The sequence below is a fragment of the Sitophilus oryzae genome, unplaced genomic scaffold (genome assembly GCF_002938485.1).
Source record: "Sitophilus oryzae breed Bouriz unplaced genomic scaffold, Soryzae_2.0 scaffold_1430_pilon_pilon, whole genome shotgun sequence".
Taxonomy (NCBI): domain Eukaryota; kingdom Metazoa; phylum Arthropoda; class Insecta; order Coleoptera; family Curculionidae; genus Sitophilus; species Sitophilus oryzae.
Window position 1 is genome coordinate 831,344 of NW_022146094.1, and position 23,695 is coordinate 855,038.

The 23,695-nt window shown below is 34.6% G+C and overlaps 1 protein-coding gene across 1 annotated transcript in view; it reads right to left on the reverse strand.

Annotated features, from left to right (window-relative positions):
- The window catches only part of LOC115876256, a 43,707-nt gene that overhangs the window by 1,626 nt on the left and 18,386 nt on the right, over positions 1-23,695 (reverse strand). The window contains exon 2 of the mRNA XM_030891963.1: positions 1,366-1,479. Coding sequence (XP_030747823.1) covers positions 1,366-1,479 — 114 coding nt within the window. The remainder of the gene's footprint in view (positions 1-1,365; positions 1,480-23,695) is intronic.

Sequence of the window (23,695 nt, forward strand, 5' to 3'; positions counted from 1 at the left end):
ATAAATAAACATAACATTATAAGTAAAAATTAGAAACAAATTAAAAAAATACTCACACAGAAAATTTGAGGGTTTTTTGGTTTTACCACATTAAATAATTGTTATCAGTTAGTTAATTTAATTTTGAAGTTTAACTTAATATAAAATGTCATCTTAACAAAACGTCAACGGTTTTATAGATTTACGAACTGGATCACTCTGTATATGGATCACTACATACAAACTGGATCACTCTGTATATAAAGTTGAGATTTCCTTTGATATTAATTAGTGTAGCTGATTTTTCCTGTTTTAAGAATAACGCAATACGATGCCCATAAAAATCTGTACTAACATTTGTAATTTTTTATTCTTTAATACGAAACCAGGCTTAAACAGGTATTGTTATATTTTCTTTATAAAACAACATGGCATTCTTGTTCCACATATTATTTCATAAAAACGATACAAAAATAAGATTACACACAGAAGACCGTGCGTTTTGCAATTAAATAACATAAAAATCAGAAAAACATCCTACACTGAAAGAAAAATATATCTGAATGATGAAACTTCTTACTAACAGCTATTAAATTGTAAGATTTGAAAGACATGTTTGAAAAACTCACATATAGTAATGCTGCTTTAATATAAAAATTATTTTCACTTTATTTCTGTAATCTGTACATTTTTTGTTTCCTCAATAATAGCCTGCAAATTTTGTGGAATACCACTCAAAATACACACTTTTATGCAAATGCCTAATAATGTTAACATCCCTCAAAATTTATTTAAGAAGAAATTTTGAACCTTTGAAAACAAAGAGTGCGTGTGGTCTATTTTTGTTTACATGTTTTGTTCATTATTTATAGTGATTTACACTAATTTTGTTAAATTATACGAATAGTCTCGTTGATTATTGGTTTGAAATAAATACAACATTGTCCTCCAATAAAAATGCGAGTTGCTTAACTCTCGTAATTGTAATGCATCTAACTCATTTGCTGAGCTAGCAAATGAGTTAGATGCTTTATAATCCAGTAAAATTGTATCGCCGTATAGAGAGTGAAAAAAAAATGAGTTCGTCAGCGACTGTCTTCTGAGTGTAAAATTAACAAAATCGGAAATTTTCCCCTTGCGGTTTTTGAGCAATAGAAGTGTTTTTTAAAACTGTACTACAACAAAATAATTAGACGCCAAATTGTACATTTTCGTGCCTCGAGAAATAAATACGGTCGAGAAAAAACAATATTATTGTTTTTCAGTGTATGTTATACGTAATTCTGTAACCAAATACTCGTACCTACGTTGGCCATTCAAGGCAGTTCTTAAATATATTTTTCTTTAATAAACTGGTTAGTAAAGTACTCCAAACGAATACCGTACCTGTAATCTTTTGCTGGGATCGATCTGTCTGGGTATAATGGGTCCCTTGCTGGTACCAAAAGTCACCATGATGGGCTGGCAGAGATCCAAGGCCGAGAACCATACTACCAGAGTCTGTAAAATAATGAGGTTTCATTATTAACTTATGACATTGGTACAATGATACGTCATATAAGCTACTTCAAGTAATAAGGTCTGTTAAAAAATAAATAAACTATGGTTAGAATCTTATAGCCCAATCACTTAAAATTTGAGGAAAGAATAAAAAAATAGAACGAAAATTGGGTTCATTTTCACAAAGTGGTGGCCCATGGTAAACCAACCAACCACTGTCAAAAAAATTCTTTATTAGTGACCGGTTTCGGCAATTCCAGCCATCATCAGGCCTTTGTCATAGACAGTTGTTCGTTTCACTCAAAGTCAAACGAACAACTACTGTCTTTGAATATTTCTTTTAATATTGTATTAAATGACCTAAAGTAAGCGCAAAACAATTTCCAATACAACGTGATCACCTTTGAGTGACAAGCGATGGCGACAACGCTGCCAGATTGTGATGTATTTATGAGATTTATAGAAAATACCTTCAGTCGCTGGGACAAAAAAATATTGTAGCAGGTGATGTCGGTGAAACTGTTCTTCTGTAAATTTATTATATGAGTAGTTAGATAAGTGTCAATTTTCATTTTATATTACTCCTTAAAATTTCTATTGCATTTCATGGTTGTTACCGATAAAACGTAGAAGAAATTATGTCATCTTATTTCCCGGTAATAATATTTCAAGGGAGTTATGACTCTATTTATTGTTGCTGGCGTAACCAAGACGATATAAGTTTATATTAATTCAGTACGAAATAAGCAATCTTTACAGAATCACTGAATACACACTGTCAAGCAAGTTTTTCGTTTAAAAAAAGCGGCTGAACTAATTAATTTCCTGCATAATCGATTTCACATTACAATCCCAATTCAATTAATTAATGATAGCCTGCTGTCTTGTTTTTTTATCGGCATATATTTTCCGAGCACAAATCACGTAGTTGTTTTTAAAGATTCGATTATACAACAGATAAGCTCATCTCTGGGCTTGCACGGTGGTTTTTGTTGCGAAAAGACGAACAGTAGAATGATTGTACGTTTATAGATGAAGAATTTTATACGCAAGTAATAGGCGCTATAGTTTTGTAAGAAAATCTTGCAAAACTCACGTTCCGTATCGTCCGTTTATTTATTTCTTCAGTTTTTTAGATGCTTGAGACTTGAAAACATTTATCATATAGAATTGTATTAGGAGATCATGTCATTGCAACATCATACAGTCTCGGGACTTTGACAAAAGCCAGCATTATTAGAGTTATGGCAAGAATGTCATCTCGTCGCACTCAGAGCTGAGGTGTTCTGGTGTTTTCCCATTTTCCCCACAGAATCTGCACTCGCCGTTGTTTCTCAGCTTCAATTTACTGAGGTGTCCATTGACAAGCCTTCCTGTTAAAAATTCCTTTATAATCCGAAGATTGTTAGTCTTAGAGCATTGGAGGATTGCCATTCCAGATTACGGAAGGGATCTTCCAGGTACTTGACTTCCACTTTAAGTTATTTTCCACCTAGGAAGCAAAATGATTCTGGTCCAGTATAGTGGAGTGTTCGCTCCTTTTCTAGCTTGATCGTTTGCTTTTTCATTACCTTCTATTCTGTGGTGGGCTGGCATCCAGAGTAGGAGGACTTTACTTTCTTTGCGTACTTTAATGAAGAGCTTTAGCAAAAAGTTGTTTCTTTTAAGCACAGTAACAGCCAGTGCTATAGTAGTTTGTCGTCACACATTCTCTAAGGCTATTCTATTTAACATTTTTTTATAATTCCCAAATTTTAATAAATGAAAAAAATAAACTTTTCTTTTTAACTTACCCTGTATATCTTTTGAAACTAATGAAACACCTTCCTTATTCCCTACTGGTTATTTAATATATTCTTTTCCTATTATATTATATTGTTTAAAAACAGACATTTCCTTAAAGATGACTATCGTTATTTATATAACCTCCAAAAAAATTAGCGAGTTTAAACTAACTAAAGGAAAACAAACAACAATACCGCATTAAAAAATAATTATCGACAAGAAAAATGTTAATTATTCGCTGCTGAAAACCCGACAAAATTACCTTCATCGACTAAAAAAAATCGTTCGGTCGAGACGGACCCGCTGTTGAAACAGATTTTTAAAGATTACGTACGTTACTGATATAATTAGCATTATTTATTTTTTGACCTGGAACCATAAAATTCGGATTTAAATATTAAATTAACCTGAATGTATAATGAGAGTAAAACACACTATTGGTTTCTCACGAAAAGGTTATGATTTTTTTTAGAGAAATATGGAATTAGATAATATTTTTTTAATACATTAAAGTGTGGAGGTGTGTCAATCTATTTTAATAATTTGACATTTGAAAAATGACTAAAGCTTCATTCGGAACCTCGCAATTAGAGGAATAAATTACACTTTATACTTTTTAGTGTACGATCATTCACAATGTCTAAAAAACACTAAAATTAATAGAATATCGCAACAGCTTCCAGTACTCAGTTGTATCTAGTATCCATAGAGATAGAGTAATATTTAGCTTATAAAACAGTATGTTTACCAACTTATTTTATTATACAGGCTGTCTCTTAGTTCGACCCTTCATTATGAATAAGATTTTTGAATAAAAATTTAATATATAGGCAATGGTTCGACCCTAGAAGCACGCCCAAGGTTTTTTTCCCATCTTCAAACATATTTTACAAAATTTTGAAAAAGCTACAGTTTTATTAATTATTCTACTTTTTTTAACATACACTAATACATTTTTACAGTTATATCACTGTAATTACATAGTTATCATATTATTTTGACCTCATTCACAAAATTGCCAAGTTTTTTATTCACGACCTTACGGAAATTAAAAAATAAAAGTAATTAAAGGGTCCAAAGAGTCAAGGAAACAGCCATGTAAAATTGTTTAAATAGTATGCTAATGGTCTATAAATTAAATTTATTTTCTCAAGAATTAAATCACGATATGTGATTCCTGTTAGAAACCTTTTAAGAAAAACGAGATCGGTTTTTCGGCCTAACTTGACTCCTCCCCAGACCGTAACTGTTCCACCTTGATAAGGGTGCACTTCCTGAACATGATCCCACCGAATAACATTTCCCGGTTCTCTCCATACCATAAGCCTTCTCGAATCCGGATGAATTCCAAAGCGTGACTCATCCGTGAAGAGAACATTGGCCCATTGTTCATTCGACCACTGAACATGATCTTGAGACCACAAATATCGTACCTCTCGATTTCCTCTCCTTAAGGGTTGAGCGCTCCAGGGGCGTCTGCTTCTTAAGTTGACCTCTCTTAATCTATTGCGAATAGTGTCAGGACTAACGGTTACATTGTGTGTTTCCTGGAAAATTAAACTAAGCTCTGGTGCTGTAAGAGTCGGTCGGCGTCGAGCATTTAATTGTAAAAAATGATCTTGCTGAGGGGTAGTAATACGATGTCGCCCTGTGTGCCTTTCAGCAACATCACCACTTTCACGGTAGCGTGCACTTAATCGCGATATTACACTTTGCGTTGTATTTAATGCTCTAGCTACGTCGATTTGGCGCATTCCAGCTTCGAACATACCCATGGCCCTTAGCATTTCGTCTCTGTTAAGATGTCTACGCTCCATAATGTCGTTTAATACTATACAGAGTTATTTGAATGAAATCTGGCCAGTTATCATAAAAACATAGCTAGTACAGGTTAAATTCGAACAATTGATGCTAGGTTCTTTTTATACATTTGACAAAAAATGCACAAACACTTCTGCAAATATCCCAAATTTAGAAGTAACTAGTGTGACTACTTCGTTTCAATCGAAGTAGAAAGAATCGGCCTACAAATATGTGGTTGTTTATTCAAAACATTTATTTTTAACTTTAATAAAATTATATCCCTAGATTTTTCCGGTGTGTGTAGTAAGTCACGAAAATGTTCCTGCGGAAATGCATAATTTTCTGTTTTTCAGCACCAGAATAGCCGAAATCGGTTACATGAAAACACGTTTCTGTTCTTGCAGAAGTGTACCATTTTCATTTACTGATAAAATTATAAAATATAGCGGAATATTACGGAGATTAAAAAATAAAAGTAATTAAAGGATCCAAAGAGTCAAGGAAACAGCCATGTAAAATTGTTTAAATAGTATGCTAATGGTCTATAAATTAAATTTATTTTCATATATTTTTAATAATTACTTGTAAAAACATTTGTACTCTATTGCAACATGTAGAATGTAGAATGTTTAGAAGGGGAGTTAATCACCGCGACCTTATAGATCTATTGTGTGTTCCCCTTTCTTGAGTTATAATGAGTTATAACTCATCATACAGTCTCAGGGCTTTAAGAAAAGCCAGTATGTGAGACGGCTCCACAGAGGCCAGCTCTCCATCCTCGACATCAGACGTGCCAAGGTTCATGGCACGAATGGTCGTCGTCTCGGCGCACTCAGTGATAAGGTGTTCTGGTGTTTCCCCATTTTCCCCACAAAATCTGCATTCGCCGTTGTTTCTCAGTTTCAGCCTACTGAGGTGTTCGTTGAGGAGACAGTGTCCTGTTAGAAACCCCGTGACAATCCGAGGATTGTTTTTACTTAAATCAAGGAAAACCTTTGATTTTTCTCGGTCATAAGTTCTAAGGAACTTTTTCGAGTGTCTTAGACCGTTGGAGGACACCCATTCCAAGTTACGGATGGAGTCTTCCAGATTCTTCAGTTCCGCTTTCAGTTGGTTCCCGTTTGGAAAACAGAACGGTTCTGGTCCAGTTAGTGGAGTGTTCGCTCCTTTCCTAGCTAGATCATTTGCTTTTTCATTGCCTTCTATCCCTTGGTGAGCAGGCACCCAGAGTAGGAGGACTTTATTTTCTTTGCCTAATTTGTTGAGCTTCTCTAGGCATTCTTTGACCAACTTCGAATTGATGGTTACTGAGTTGATCGCGTTAAGTGCTGCTTGACTATCGGATAGGATGGCAATTTCCTGTTTTCGATAGTTCCTATCCAAGATAAATTGTACGCATCTTTCGATAGCGCAAATTTCTGCCTGAAGGATACTGGGGTAGGTGCCCATTGGTTCGGAGTATTCAGTTTTCGGCCCAAATACTCCTATCCCTGTCCCTGCTTTGGTTTTGGAAGCATCAGTATACCACGTGATGGTATGGTCTTTTATATGCTGAGTAAGCGTTTCTTTCTTCCAATCCTTTTATTACTCAATACTACAGTGAGGTGTTTCTCAAAGTTGTAAATTCTTGGTATGTCATCCACTGGGAGTTGGAGAAGTGGAATTTTCTTTTTGAGGGTGTTCCAAGCCCCTGACCTGAAAATTCTCCCAGTACTGTTTCCGTCAATGACCATTCTAATCATTGTCGCATTGGCATAACTACCGACGACAATATGCAGTGGTGTTAGGTCTAGAATGACCTCCATTGCTGCTGTTGGACATGTTCTCATGGCACCTGTGATGCAGATACATGCCAGTCTCTGTACTTTGCACAGGGTTTGCCTTGCTGTACGTTGCTCTAGTTTTGTATTGCAACATTCTTTTTGCAAAATGAAATTAAATATTTTGCTGTTAATTCCAAGTGAACTTTGTTTTATTTATTGTTTATGTACGAAATAAAATAGCTAAAGAATATTTTAAATCCAGTCTAAATAGAGTAATAGTATACATTTTCTTAGGCAGACAGTTTTAGACTACATATTTCGATATACAGGGTATTTTTTGACTGGCAGTGTATTTTATCCCCAGAATCACACCCATGACGTTTTTGAGAGACACTATTCTGTTAAAAACGAGACTTCTCGAGATCCTGTAGAGAAAATTGTGTGACCAACCAGTTTTACTATCCAATAAAACATTGTCTACCACGTTTAAACAAATATACCGGCTATTAAAAACAAAATGTTTTCTCTTTAGTGGTAATTCTTTTTTGATTTACGGTTTTTTAATGGAGGTACGCGTCGAATAAAAGCTCTACTAATTACCGCTCTTAAATAATAAATATGATTGACCTTTGCATGCCGTACACTGACGTGCAGGTTAGTTATGTACACCTTTCTTTGTAGAAAGTTGCATAATTAAATTAAAAAAGGATAATATTATAAATAATTAATGGCGTAAAACACGTTTTTATATTTTATAATTTCTGTCCAAACTGAGAAAATTCATGACAATGACAGTTGCGTCTGTCATTTTAATTCATAAATAAATTGTATTCTCTGGCATTTTTAGCCGACCATACCAATAGGTATGGTAAGCTATTAAGATCGACAAAAAAAAAGTTTTTTTAAATTTCATTCAAAATGAGTTATTTGGGTCTGTATGTCCGTCTGTCCGTCTGACCGTCTGTCCGTCTGTCCGTCTGACCGTCTGTCCGTCTGCCCGTCTGACCGTCTGTCTGACCGTCTGTCTGACCGTCTGTCTGTCTGTCCGTCTGTCTGCCCGTCCGTCTGTCTGTCCGTCTGTGTGTCCGTCTGTCTGTCCGTCTGTCTGTCCGTATGTCTATCCGTCTGTCTGTCTGTCCGTCTGTGTGTCCGTCTGTCCATCCGTCTGTCTGTCTGTCCGTCTGTCCGTCTGTGTGTCCGTCTGTCTGTCCGTCTGTCTGTCCGTCTGTCTGTCCGTCTCTCTGTCCGTCTGTCTGTCCGTCTGTCTGTCCGTCTGTCTGTCCGTCTCTCTGTCCGTCTGTCTGTCCGTCTGTCTGTCCGTATGTCTATCCGTCTGTCTGTCTGTCCGTCTGTGTGTCCGTCTGTCTGTCCGTCTCTCTGTCTGTCCGTCTGTCTGTCCGTCTCTCTGTCTGTCCGTCTGTCCGATTTGTAAGCTATTTTGTAAGCTATTAAGATCGACAAAAAAAAGTTTTTTTAAATTTAACTCAAAATGAGTTATTTGGGTCTGTAGGTCCGTCTGTCCGTCTGTCCGTCTGACCGTCTGTCCGTCTGCCCGTCTGTCTGTCTGACCGTCTGTCTGTCTGTCCGTCTGTCTGCCCGTCCGTCTGTCTGTCCGTCTGTGTGTCCGTCTGTCTGTCCGTCTGTCTGTCCGTATGTCTATCCGTCTGTCTGTCTGTCCGTCTGTGTGTCCGTCTGTCCGTCCGTCCGTCTGTCTGTCTGTCTGTCCGTCTGTGTGTCCGTCTGTCTGTCCGTCTGTCTCTCTCTGTCCGTCTGTTCGTCTCGTCTCTCTGTCCGTCTGTCTGTCCGTCTGTCTGTCCGTCTCTCTGTCCGTCTGTCTGTCCGTCTGTCTGTCCGTACGTCTATCCGTCTGTCTGTCTGTCCGTCTGTGTGTCCGTCTGTCTGTCCGTCTCTCTGTCTGTCCGTCTGTCTGTCCGTCTCTCTGTCTGTCCGTCTGTCCGATTTGTAAGCTATTTTGTAAGCTATTAAGATCGACAAAAAAAAAGTTTTTTTAAATTTAACTCAAAATGAGTTATTTGGGTCTGTAGGTCCGTCTGTCCGTCTGTCCGTCTGACCGTCTGTCCGTCTGCCCGTCTGTCTGTCTGACCGTCTGTCTGACCGTCTGTCTGTCTGTCCGTCCGTCTGTCTGCCCGTCCGTCTGTCTGTCCGTCTGTCTGTCCGTCTGTCTGTCCGTATGTCTGTCCGTATGTCTATCCGTCTGTCTGTCTGTCCGTCTGTCCGTCTGTGTGTCCGTCTGTCCGTCCGTCTGTCTGTCTGTCCGTCTGTCCGTCTGTGTGTCCGTCTATCTGTCCGTGTCTCTGTCCGTCTGTCTGTCCGTCTCTCTGTCCGTCTGTCTGTCCGTCTGTCTGTCCGTCTCTCTGTCCGTCTGTCTGTCCGTCTGTCTGTCCGTATGTCTATCCGTCTGTCTGTCTGTCCGTCTGTCCGTCTGTGTGTCCGTCTGTCTGTCCGTCTCTCTGTCTGTCCGTATGTCCGATTTTGTGTCCGTCTGTCTGTCCGTCTGTCTGTCCGTCTGTCTGTCCATCTGTCTGTCCGTCTCTCTGCCGCCTGTCTGTCCGCCTGTCTGTCCGTCTGTCTGTCCGCCTGTCTGTCCGTCTGTCTGTCAGTTTGTAACACAATAACTTAAAAACCGCTTAACCGATTTTAACCAAATTTGGCATAAAATACTGTGGCACCCGAGAATCTGGCCGTTAGTTTTTGGTGGTGGTGGGGGGTTGGTAAGGGGGTATGGGAGGGGGTTAAAAAATTTAAAAAATCGTAACTCCAAAATTACAGTAGCTAGCGAAACGCGGTTTTCAATTTAAGATTAGGAATAATATTTGCAACAATATTTGTAATAACATCAAAATTAGTCAAAATCGCAGATTTTGAGATATTAACATATTTTATGGGTGGCTATACATGCCTCCCGACGCCAATTTTTTGGATGTCGTGTATCGAAATCTTCTCTGAGTCATTGGAGAGACTATAGAGTCTTAAATTGTAATTTAAAAATTAATATTTTCTATTATGCAGGGTGGTAACTTTAACCCCTTTGCTCGAGACTTTTTTACGTAAAGAATGGCGGAAATAATATATTTTTCCCTCAATAGTTTACTACAAATAGGGACGAAAAAGTATTAGGTACTCTTCATGAAACAAAGCATGTTAAGACATGAACTTATAAAAACTTGTTTACTTATTTTTATCTGCAGAATATGTTGTCAAAGTCTCCCGATTAAAATTCGAAACACCCTGTATATGAAAAAATTAATGTTGTCTTCTAGTGTACGGATGAGTGGATATTATGTTGTACAATTCTTAAATGCCTACAACCGCCCAGTGTGCGGTATAATTTACTCATGGCATTCGTTTCTATAAATCTACTAATCAATTTAACATGCACGTTGGCTTTTTAAAGATCGGAAATAATACGCAAAACCGGATAAAATTCTATTATATACGCGCTTCAAATTTGTTTGCGAATGCTATTAGAGCGGTAATATATGTGTAAAAAGGTGTGAATTGTACAAATAAATTATACTCATTTTGAAGGTAGATATAATTAAATATCTTGTTTTAATTATAATTGGCTGACTCAACTAAATTTGCACAGCATAAAAGAGAAGCGTGGGTAGAGTGATTGAGACCAATCGATTTAATATATTATGTTCTCTATCTTTTGGTTAGATGAGGTGAGCCAGTTAAAAATATTTTAACTGTTTTGGAGAGTAATAACTTTTAGTCCGTACCTGTATAAATCCAATGGGTAAAAAAATATACATTCACGATATTTTTTACGTAAAAAGGTCTTTTAGGAAAAATCGCTACGAGTAACAGTTCTCGAGATATTTGGAATCGAAATTATCAATACCTGTCATCATTGACATGAATTAAACATGCGTTGACTAAAAAGTCATTAGATTGAAATCATAAAATTGAAATGTTTTTGTGCCAAAAGTTCAACAGAAACTGATTTATCATCATTTCCTCGCGGAAAAATTTATGATTAATTTAAAAAAATAAAAATTTCCCGAATTTTTTATTTCAGTTTTTTATTACATATGTGATTATAAATGATTATTTGTTAGTAATTCAAAAAATAGCAAAATCTGTCTTCATGCTTTAAGATCTCCAACAATAGATAAAAAATGACAATGAAGAAGTGTACAATGAAGAAGATACATTATCTACTTCATTATGTACCTACATTTTTTTCAGCACGTCCTAACGAAAGTAAAGGTGATCTTTCTGACCTTGCCATCGCCATTTTGAGGATGACACAGGAAATACAATTTTTTTTCTTTGTAGATTCCTTGTCGAAACGATTATTTGAAAAATAGAGTCACGCTGTGCATCAGTCACGATTACCAATGAGAATTTCGTATCCTGTTGATATTTATTCGTTTGCTTCTATACCAGGGTGTTTCAAATTCAACTCTAACAATTGGGATATTGGAATAATAAATAAATAAATAAATAAAGCTTTATTGTACAAAAAGCCAAAATAGCTTCATCGACAAAACATTTAAAAAGCAACAAAAGCACAAAAAATATACAAATAATAAAAAAATCATACAATACAAATCATACAATTCAAAAAAATGTACGCCATTAAAATCACAAATAGAACATACATACATTGCAGAATACAATAAAACATATCAATAAAAATTTTACAATTTTAAAATTGTAAATGGTTATAATCACTTAATAGTTATCATAAAATATTAAATACTGGACTTTAAACCAGTGTGTAAGATGATCAAAATTTTAAAATTCACAATTGTTCAAGATTAAACATAAACAAAAATGTCGTTTACCGCATATAGGGCTCTCTCCAGTAACTATGATTTCAGAGCTTTGCGAAATGCGGAAAAGAATGAAAGCGACTTGATATCCAATGACACTTTTTTGGCATTGTACAGTATTGAGTCTTTAACTAGTTCTGAGCTCGAGGTTGGCAGATAATGATCGTGCTCCGCATTCCTAAGTGGATAGTTGTGAGGTGGCCTTTCGGGAATAGCAGATATGTGCTTGCGGATTAAGCAAACGGATTCAAAAATGAATAAGAAGGAAGAGTCAGTATTTTGAAATTTTTAAAGAAATTCTGGCAGTGAGTTCTACTGTTCAGTCCCAATAAATATCAAACTGCTCTCTTTTGACGTTTGAAAATACGATCAAATTTTGTCGCGCAGCAAGCACCCCAGAAAAAACAACGTCAAATAGAGATTATGTGGGGAAAATGGGGAAACACCAGGACTTCTCATCACTGGATGCGTCGAGACTACAACCATTCGTGCACTAAACTTTGGGACGACTGATATCGGTGTCCGTAAACTAACTTCTATAAAACCGTCTCAGATACTGGCTTTTGTCAAAGCCGTGAAACTATATGATGAGTTATAACTGAAGAACACAATAGATCTATAGTAGATATAGTCTACAAGTAAAAATAAATAAAAACAATGAAAGTCTTTTAATTTCAATCCTGAATTACTGATGTCGACTACATTCAAAAAAATCGACAAAAAATGTCACAGCCAGAAAATATTAGTCTAAAAAAATTCCATGTGCTTTCTTTTATGCATCTTATATCCCTTTATCTATAAAATTGTAATGACAACATGCAACATAACAGTTCTCAGTTTACTGAACAATAAAAATAGATCTTTAGATAACTACGCTTTCTCCATCACACTGTCACACCCACAATCGCACCACACAGATCTAACAAGAGAGATACTAGGATCAAAAAAATCAAACTTGTCCAAGATACTATGATACCGCATTAAGGCCTATACACACGTCAGTTTACCGTCTCAGTTCTATTACCGTACCGTCTCAGTTTCATTCAGTTTCAACATCTGTGACATTTTTAAATTATTTGATTTTTGTTTAAGACATTTTCTTTGTATAAACATAATCTTGTAATGTTCATTCAAATTTCTCTGAATGTAAATTTTAGCGAGAAATTTATTTGAACAATATATTACGTTTTGAATAAACAATATATTGTCTAATCAGTATGACAAATCTTTGAAAATTGCCAAACACAGCCAAACCAAACTAATTTGTATACATAGTATTTTAATCAAAACGAAAATCAGGAATATCAATGCGTTTGAAATATTTATTCTTATAAGGTAAAAAATTCTGGAAAAGGTTTAACTAGAATTGTTAACAGTTTTTCTTTGACACTCCCAGCATATAAAGGTGCGTCCACATTGCTCGTGATCCTGATCGCGCTCTTGCTTCTGATTGTGCTTGCGTTGCTTGCACTTCTTGTTTGTCGTGTTTCTCAAGATCTTTCGGCTCGCAAGCAACGACGTCCACATTGTAATGTAATGCTTGTTGATGATACCGAAGTATTTTTAATAGGGGCTGCTAGTGCTATCGTTATTGCAAAACGAAGGAGACAAAGAGAAAAAAAGGCGGTGTTGAATATCTAATAATTTCAAAAGTAGATTCCAGCACAGTGAAAGTATAAACATCTATGCGATTTACAAACAGACAGAATGTTTTTTAATATTTTTATCCCATGTCCGCTACTGATTTTAAAAGACTTATTAATTAATCAGTTCAATGATGTTTTCTGCGTTCAACTACGTATTTACAGACACACAATCAAGGTAAAAGCTTAATTGGCAATACTAAGATAGTTCAAATCGAATTATTATTATTTATTATTATAAAAAAGTGATCAATCTAAATGTCAGTAAAAGCGTAATCTGGAACATAGCATGACAGATACATCAAAAGGATGCACGAACAAACCTATTTTATTATATAACTAGTATAACTACCGCGAGAGTAGTTCCCACGCAAAGTTTAACAACATATAATTTTTATTTTCTAAATTGTTATTACTTCACGGTATGCATTCGAAAAATATATTTGGTTTAACAATATTTATTCAATAATTAAAGCTATGCACCTCAATTATGTGGTAATAGTCACAACAGGATGTAATGATTTATATCTAGATGCGAACAAATCATCAAACTATTAGGTACACGTATTTTATTACATTTATTTATACCATCTTAGCCTGTTTCTGTTTGGTTTCTGAATATTCTGTTGATTTCTTTCAGAAGTGAAATGGATTAAGTCCATAAAATTTAACGATGTGCGTGATTTTAAAACGCGTGCTAAAGTTTAGAGCTAAAAAAATATTTTGTTTTGATAAAATGGATTACAATGAAACGAAGTCTGATCCATTTGCACCAAGTGAATCAGATCATCAGCCATCTGAAAGATCTGATTATCGATTCTGAAAGTATAGTTTGATTTATTAAGTTTTTCTTCTTACAAATACTTAGATATTTGACATGCTGTTGATCTGAATAAAACTGCACGAAGAAGAAAAATCTTATCATTTCATATAGACGTAAAGTAACACATTCTAAAAGGCCAGCACATGAAAGATCTTCTTCCCTTTATCCCGCCTATATACCATAATTTTTTGATTTGAAACTTTTTGATTTGAACTGTGTAAATTAAAAAGTATAAAGTCAGCATAAAATAGTCAGTCGTCATAAAATATGTAGTTATACAGGGTGAGACTTAAATACGGGATAGTTTATTTCGATCCTAGAAATACACCTATGTAGTTCTTTTTACAAAAAAAAAATGATTTTTTTTGGAATTCCTTTTAATTTTTAGTTCAAGTACTTAATTTTTAGCCGACCATACCAACAGGTTATAATAGGCTATTAAGATCAGCAAAAAAATGTTTTTTTTAATTTCACTCAAAATGAGTTGTTTGGGTCATAAATGACCTAAATACAAAATATTTTTATGATGTCTGTCTGTCTGTCTGTCCGTCTGTAACACGATAACTCAAAAACCGCTAAACCGATTTTAACCAAATTTGGCACAAAAATACTGTGGCACCCGAGAATCTGGCCATTAGTTTTTGGTGGGGGTGGGGTGTTGGTAAGGGGGTATGGGAGGGGATTTAAAATTTAAAAAAATTGTAACTCCAAAATTACAGTAGCTAGCGAAACGCGGTTTTCAATTTCTTCTTCTTCTTCTTCTTCTTCTTTTAGAAGGCGTATCGCCTGTTTAGTTCCGGTTTTCTCCTCGTCTAAGCAACTCTTGCGAGGTTGACTGCCAACTGTCTTGCCAACGTTTAGGTGGTCGTCCAGTAGGTCTTCTGCCATGGGATACGTTGTTGCGAATTATTATGCTGACATGCTGGTTCCATTCTCTTCTTCTCTGCCTTATCCATCTGACAACGTCGTTTGTTTGGCACTTTTCTCTTATGTCTACATTTCTCTGTCTGTCCCTCAATTTGTTATTCATCAATCCAGTTATCATTCTTAAGGTCTTCATTTCAGTAGTTCGTAGGATTCTCTTTGTTACTGATGTTTCAGCTCTGGTTTCCGCACCATATGTCATCAATGGTCGTATGCAGGTTTTGTATATTCTTGACTTACATTCTGTACTCAAATGTTTGTTTTTCCATATGGGATATTTAAGATGTCCTGATATTGCGGCAGCTTTATTGGCTTGTTTCCTTACTTACTTCTTCTTCAGGAATCCAGAGCTTGTAATTTTGCATCCGAGGTATTCGAATGACATTATCTGATCAATAGTTTTGTTTTTTATTACCAATTTGCACCGTAGAGGCTCCTTTGTAATGGTCATGCATTTGGTCTTATTTGTGGAAATTTGCATGTTAAGTTTTTCTGCCTGTCTGTTAAAAGCTTGTAGCATTCTTTGGAGGTCGTCCTCTGACTCTGCAATAAGTACTGCGTCATCGGCATAGCATAATATGTTTACTTTATGCATTCCCATTCGATATCCTAATCCAGTATTCTGGTTTTCAATTTAAGATTAGGAATAATATTTGCAACAAAATTTGTAATATCATCAAAATCAGTCAAAGTTGCAGTTTTTGAGATAAAAAAAAATTGGAAAAATTCCTTTACTTTGAAACTAAAAGAACTGCCTACCAACTTTTTATTAACATATTTTAGTATGGACGGCTATACGTCCTCCCGGCGCCAATTTTTGATAATATGGCAACATAGGTGTAGTAAAACCGAGAAAAGATCCAGTGATTCTGAAAATAATTCTAAAAAAATAATTTTGCTCGCAAAATTATTTTTTTAAATATTCAAAGGTTATTTTGGACTTATTTAAAAAACCGTAAAGAGAAAATATGTTTCTGTTATCTCTCGATCACTTATTTAAGTCTCACCTAGTATATTTCTCTCAACCCTCTAGTTTTACTTACTTCACTGAGAAAAATTTAATTATAACAAATCAATACCAAAAACAAGTATATTCTCGAAGTGATCGTAGTAATATATAATTTCTTTTTTACAAGCGAAATTGCTTTTTGATATATAGTCTTCAAGTGGCAGACATAAATTATCGGGTTCGTTAGGTGTCGATTTAAGTTTAATTGAGACTGTATATTACGTTTTGAATAATTATTAATGAATAATTGCGAACGGGTGTGCTACATCTGGGTCTGCTTTTTTTCTGTCACTGTCCTATAAAAATAAATGTCAAAATACTAAATATCTAGGGCAGAGATACACGTTATTGTACGTAGTACGTAGTAGTATCAGTCATGACCTATGCATGCAAAACCTGGATACTTAAAACTGACATTATAAGGAAACTGGAGGTCGCACAACGCTCGCTTCAACAAAATATGCTGGGAATAACACAGAAAGAAAACTGAACTAGACAAGCGCACTTATCATGACAAGAAAAATGAGGTGAGGAGAATGGTAAAAGAAGAAAAGAATAAAGTGTGGGATGAAAAATGCAAAGAAATTAATACGTATTTAGGCGGAAGAAGGAATACGGAAGTATGGAGATTTATAAAAACAACAACAACTGAAAAACAGGAGTCAGCCCCTATAGAAATAATAACCAACAAAGAATGGGTGAAATATTATTCCAAATTGTTGTCAGAGAACAGACCTGAGTATCAAGAACCGCCACAGCCAGAAATAAACATTGAAGGAGAGGAAATCTACGTGGATACCAACAAAATAAAGACCGCTATAATGTTTTTTAAGAATGGAAGAGCATGTGGCCCAGAGGGAGTATATGCGGAACTCATAAAATCTGGAAGCAAAAAACTGTTTAGAATGTTAACAAACATAGTTAACCAGTGCTTAAATGGTCATCCAGTATCTGAACAGTGGAAAAAAGCATATATCTCCTCAATATATAAAAAGGGCTCAAGGAAGGATCCCAATAACTACAGGGGAATTTCGGTCACCAGCACTATGAGTCGCCTCTATGGAAGGATACTGAGGAACTTAATTGAAGAGGAATACACCAGCTACGAAGAAGAAGCAGAATGGTTGAAGAAGAAACATATCATCGAGAAGAAATCTAAAATGAACCAGGAAGCTCATATAACATTCATCGATCTACAAAAAGCATATGATACAGTGCCCGTAATAAAATTATGGAAAGTATTGCACGAATCAAGAATTAACGCAGCTCTGATAAAAGCTGTACAGAATCTTTACCATGGAGGAAAATCACAAATAAAAACGGTCAACGGTCTCTCAGAGGAAATTTCTATCACTAAAGGGCTCCGACAGGGTTGCTGTATATCCCCAACACTATTTAAAATTTATATTGCCAAGGCCTTACATCTATGGGAAAGAAAATGTAACGGAATGGGTATAGAACTAAATGACATATGCCATACACCTTGCAATTTGCAGACGACCAGGCCATAATTGCAAACGACAAAGATGACATGGAATATATGGTGCGGAAAATAATTGAAGAATATGCTAAATGGGGTCTCACAGTAAATACAGAAAAAACAAAATACCTTCCAATTGGAGCTAATACAGAAAATCTTATTTTAGACAATAATATAGAAATTAGGGCATGTGAAGATTACAGGTACCTGGGATCGATATTTACAGGAGATAGAACGGACGATAGAGAAATAAACAACAGAGTAATACAGGCAAGAAGAGTTATCAGATGCATAAATGGCATTCTATGGAGCACTGAAATTACAAAAAACAGGAAATATAATATATACGAGACACTAGTTAAAAGCATATTACTCTATGGATGTGAAACATGGCGACTCACTGAAAGGAATAAAAGGAAATTAGAGACAAAGAAATGGACGCGATTAGAAGAGCAATGAGAATTTCACGGAGGGATAAGATCAGAAATGAAGACATTAGACAACAGATGGGAATAGAGGGAACATAGTAAATGATATAGAACAAAAACAATTAATATGGTACGGCCACGTTCAGAGAATGCACAATGAAAGAATTCCAAAACAAGTCATTCATTGGATACCACCTGGTAAACGAAATAGAGGACGTCCCAAGAAAACATGGATGGAAGGTTTAAGAAGGTCGATGAGCGAGAAAAATCTGATCGAAGATCGATGGGAAAATCGCACAGGGTGGAAGTTAGGCATCGGACAACGTCGTAGGACGTTCTGACCCGAATTATATATATATATATATATATATATATATATATATATATATATATATATATATATATATATATATATATATATATATATATATATATATATATATATATATATATATATATATATATATATATATATATATATATATATAACACAGAAAGACCGTGAAAAATAGTGGATATGGCAAAAAAACAGTTACTAGATGTCATTCACAAAATCAAATTTCTCAAGTGTTAATGGGCAGGACACCTGGCAAGAGGGATTGACCACAAATGGATCACAAAAATTACAGCATGGTCCACGAGTTTGTGACACGTGTTTCTCTCATACGAGCATCATCAGACAAATATACAATTAAGGTCAGACTACAAACCGTTCGCATTTTACATATTAAAACAACACCGTAATGAACAGACTGTGGCACAGGGCAATATCTTATTATTACAAAAAAATATAGATAGATATTAAAAAACGAGATCATCTACTACACCCATAATATGGGATGTGTTACACGACGGAAAAAAAACTTAATGCTATCAACTGAATTTCGTGTGTGTATATAACACTACATAATCGTAAAATTTAATGTTCTGAATCAAGAACAAAGGAAAGTTTTCAATTTAGGGCACTTCTTCGTTATATAACTAATAGCAGCGTTTATTTAAAATGACTACCTAGAGTTGTTATAGAACGGGTTGTTGAAATATCTGCTTTTTTTCTCTATGTGATCGATAACGGCTACCAGATAATTTTCAATCTATATCACATAGACTTGACATGTATAAGAGATAAAAAAATGAAATAAGAAGCTACAGTCAATGTGTTCTCATCCATGAAACATAAAATCTTCTAAATAATAACCGTACCGTTGACAAGACCGAGGCAAAAACCCACCAGCGCTGTTATTATTTTCCACTGAGACGAATAATAATGCCAAGTTCAACGTTTAACCTTATACGATTCGGCTTTGTAATTCGCTGCCGTTAAAATCCGAAACTGTCAGTCTCGCAAGAAAGAAACCACTTAGCAGATAAACGTGTGTGTATTGGACTTCAGTCAATATAGTTTATTGGTTCGTTTCTTCACGTCCTGTCCATTTTAAGAGATAGTGGAAGGTCGAGTCTTATAAGTATCAAGAAGCATCTTCAATCCAATTCAGAAGAAGCTCTATATGTATAAGATTTTGTAATAACCAAACTTCAAAAGAGAGCAGTTCGATATTTATTGGGACTGAACAGTAGAACTCACTGCCAGAATTTCTTTAAAATTTTAAAATACTGACTCTTCCTTCTTTATTCATTTTTGAATCCGTTTGCTTAATCCGCAGGCACATATTATCTGCTATTCCCGAAAGGCTATCTCACAGCTATCCACTTAGGAATGCGGAGCACGATCTTTATCTGCCAACCCCGAGCTCAGAACTAGTTAAAAGCTCAATACCGTACAATGCCAGAAAAATGTACAATCATCTGCCTTTGAATATCAAGTCATTTTCATTCTTTCCCGCATTTCGCAAAACTCTGAAATTATACTTACTGGAGAGAGCCCTATATGCGGTAAACGACTTTTTTGTTGATGTTTAATCATGAACAATTTTGAATTTTAAAATTTTGATCATCTCACAGACTGGTTAAAGGTCTAGTATTTAATATTTAATTTTTTATAACTCTTACATGATTATATCCATTTACAATTTTCCTATCGTAAAATTTTATTGATACGCCTCTTTTTCTGCATGTATGTTTTATTTGTAATTTTAATGACGTATTTTTTTTAAATTGATTTGTATTGTATGATACTTTTTATTATTTGTATATTTTTTCTGTGGTATCAGGATATTGTACTAAAAAAATAGTGACAATGTGGATGAAGTTTAGCTGATAGCTATTCTGACTTAAAAATTGTTTGTGTTTATTTTTTATTATTTGATGTATTTTAACGGCCAAATAAAGCACTTTCGTATAGAGATAAATTATGTCCAATTAACTTACTTTGATTCCAAAAATACGTAGTAGTGCTATATGTTCACAGAATATTGGGATACCCTGTATAAGTAACTTAATAAGTAAAGTCAACATTATTGTTGCTAATTCGATACGCCTATTTTATCGTTGATGTCCCATTAAATTTTTATGAGAAAATATAAAATTTAAAGAAAATTTCTATCTAATTACAGTAACTTAAATGAGGTAAAACCAAAAAGCTTTAAAAATTTTATATACACAAGAAATGATGTTGTCATTAAGATTTATGTTTCATGCTTGATTTTGTAGATAATTAAGGAACTGTTGTCAGAGGTTGTCAGCGACTGTCTTCTGAGTGTAAAATTAACAAAATCGGAAATTTTTCCCTTGCGGGTTTTGAGCAATAGGGGTGTTTTTTTTTAAAATTGTACTACAACAAAATAATTAGACGTAAATTGTACATAAGAACATTCTCTATAAGTTCGCCTAATGATTTTTTTTTATAAGTTTATTATTTCCGGACATAGCGGCCGTTCCATGAGCCCTTTGAGGTGGTTTTCAAAAAGTTTGTTTCACAGCAAATTGACCCGTATGAAAGTTGTTCATAATAAATGGACAAGCAACTTTTCCTCATGATTTTTTTTTGTAGCTTGATTATTTTTGGAGATAGCGTCCAGTTCATGAACAAATTCATGAACAGAAGACAGTCACTCACAAACACTGAAAAAATCAGCTTGCCCGTAATTTTTTTCACAAAAAAATATAAGAATGAATGAAAAGGATAAGCTTGCCCTTGGTCTTTCCCCAAATACTCCAGCTTCTGTTCCTTCAGCGGTCTTTGACCCGTCTGTATACCAAGTTAGTCCATCCTGAAGGAATGTTATATCTGTCCACATTCCTCGATCCATTTTGTTCACCTCGAATGGTTTGTGGTAGTGATAAAGAGGGGTCATTTGGTCCGATCTCATTTGGAGTAAAGGTCCCCCGATAGAATTTCCCATCTTTGAGTGTCCTGTTTGTGTCCTATTTCCCAGAGACAAGACACTTTGTTGTCAATGATAGATCATAAATACCTTGAAACATGCCTTGAAACCACGTCAATCGTCAATGACGTTTTCAAATTTTGGAAAAAGGATTATACATATTAAGTCTGTGGTCAAATCATCTGTAATTAAACGAACAGTTTGTTTACATTTTGTCTGTGTATGTCGGTTCAAAACAACTCAATGAATATGGATATTCTATATTTTATACATGCCTATGTCAGAAGATGGCCAGCCAGTCGGTACTGACGGTGACAGTACTTTTTTTCACTCTCTCGCACAAATTTTCTCTCTCTAAAAGGTATTACCTTCGGTTACATCACAGTATATTAACAGAAGCACTGCAGCGTGAATATTTCAATTTATAATAATGCAAACTGTTTAAATTGAAGAGTACCAGCTATGTCGATGCGTACGCCAAGCCCGTTTCATTTAATTTTTAAATGAAGTAAATACATTACTGTCTGTCCGCTCTGTAAAAGAGCAAGACTATAATTTGTTTTTTAATTAATTTATTTAAATTTTATATTTTTTATGTGATTATTTATGTTTTTTTTTGGAGCAAGTAACTCAATAATATTTTTCTAATATGAGAAGAATATGAAGAATAATATTAGAGTTATTTAAGATTAAAAATACGACTGTAGCATCTTTTAACCAGCCAGGACAAGACATGAAAAACATTAGACGATCAAAACTATTTTTCCAAGGCTCTTTAATTGTTTTAACTCTCTAGATTGAAATTTAAAATACATTTTTTTTAAGCAAGAATGCCAAAAGTTGACATACGATTTGTCATTCTATTCAGAGTGTCATTTTCTATCCAATAAAGTAGAAATATACCGAGGGTGCCATTTAAAAATCAAAAGTTGTAGTCATTTCCGGTGAAACAGGAAGTGGCCGAAAAGAATCGAATAGGTCAATCATTCCTAATTTATGTCATATAAACCACATAAAATAAAAGGTAGTTAAAGGGATAGTTAAAGGTAGTTAAAGTTATAGGGGTGAGCCACTTTTCAGACCCACTCGGTAGATCCTTCGTTTGGATGAAATCTTATAGGTATGATAAAGAAAGTGCATTGATAAAGCAAATACTTTTAGTGATCGTGATCACAGAGAGAAACACAATTATTCCTCATATTATTATTGCTGACTAGTACAACTAGGTACAAGGAACAATGATTAAATCAGTTAAAAGACTCAGCAGTAACAAAAATATAACTCTGGACAAAAAGACGCTCTTTTAATAAAGTAAACGATTAGAAGCGACATTTCGCGATTATCTACCGTCATCAGGCATTCTTTTATCAAATACTCTAATTATCTGAGCGATAATATCGTGGTTATAATACCTTTTACCTACATAAGAAAGTAAAGGACGCGATGAGAGGCAAGATTAGAAGAGAAACAGCAGAATTATATAAAAATCAATATAATTTCATCTAGACAAGATCACTTTTGTTAAGCGATTATCGAGATACTTACTTCCTTTTCCAGATATTTTATGATGTAATTTTTACATAGTGCTCATAACTTCACAGGGGAATTCACAGAAATTTTAATTTTATACTAATTTTGTTTCATATTCATCGTAAGGAAGAAATTTATAATTATTAAGACACTCTGTATACATAAAATTGTTTGAAATGCTCATACCCAAACGAAACGATAGGGAAATCTAGGGGATGGATGATGGGAATAACTAATAACTCATTTCTTTCAGATAAAATGTAATACTATCTTTAAACAGGTGTACCGTATGATAAAAAAAACCCGCGTCAATTACGGCTAGATAATTTTGCTGGAAGTTCTTGTTCGATCCCTCTGTATTATTAAATTAACAAGCAAAAGGAAGAATAATTATGGTGAACTGTAAAATGGTTAGATCATTGCTCGAAATGAATGAAAAGATCTGATGATGGGAGCGATAAGATAGAAACATGCGTTCTCATCGAAGGAATGTAAAAAGGATCATATCGCTGCCAATCTGTAAGAATTTCTCCTAGCAGGAATAGTTCGTTTCTATTATTATTATCTTTATTATAATCATTTATTTGTTAAAAAATTATATAATCTATACAAGGCCGTGTATTTAAAATAAAATAATATTTAAAAATTAATAAGACAAAATGTCGTGGTCTTTTACGACTAAAAATAAAAGAAAGTTTTCCACTAAATGATTTTTCCAAACATATAATAATCTAATAATTATAACGAGTATTGATTTAAAGTATATTCGCTAAGTGTTTCATTAAATAATATCGTTTAATTTAACTATAATAATTAGCCTAAGTTTAATGTTTGTTCCTTGAACTCAGACCATATATGTATAGAAACTTTAAACTAAGATGAGATTTCACAGATTCGCCAAAATTATCATCATTATCAATGATGATAATTTTGGCAAAG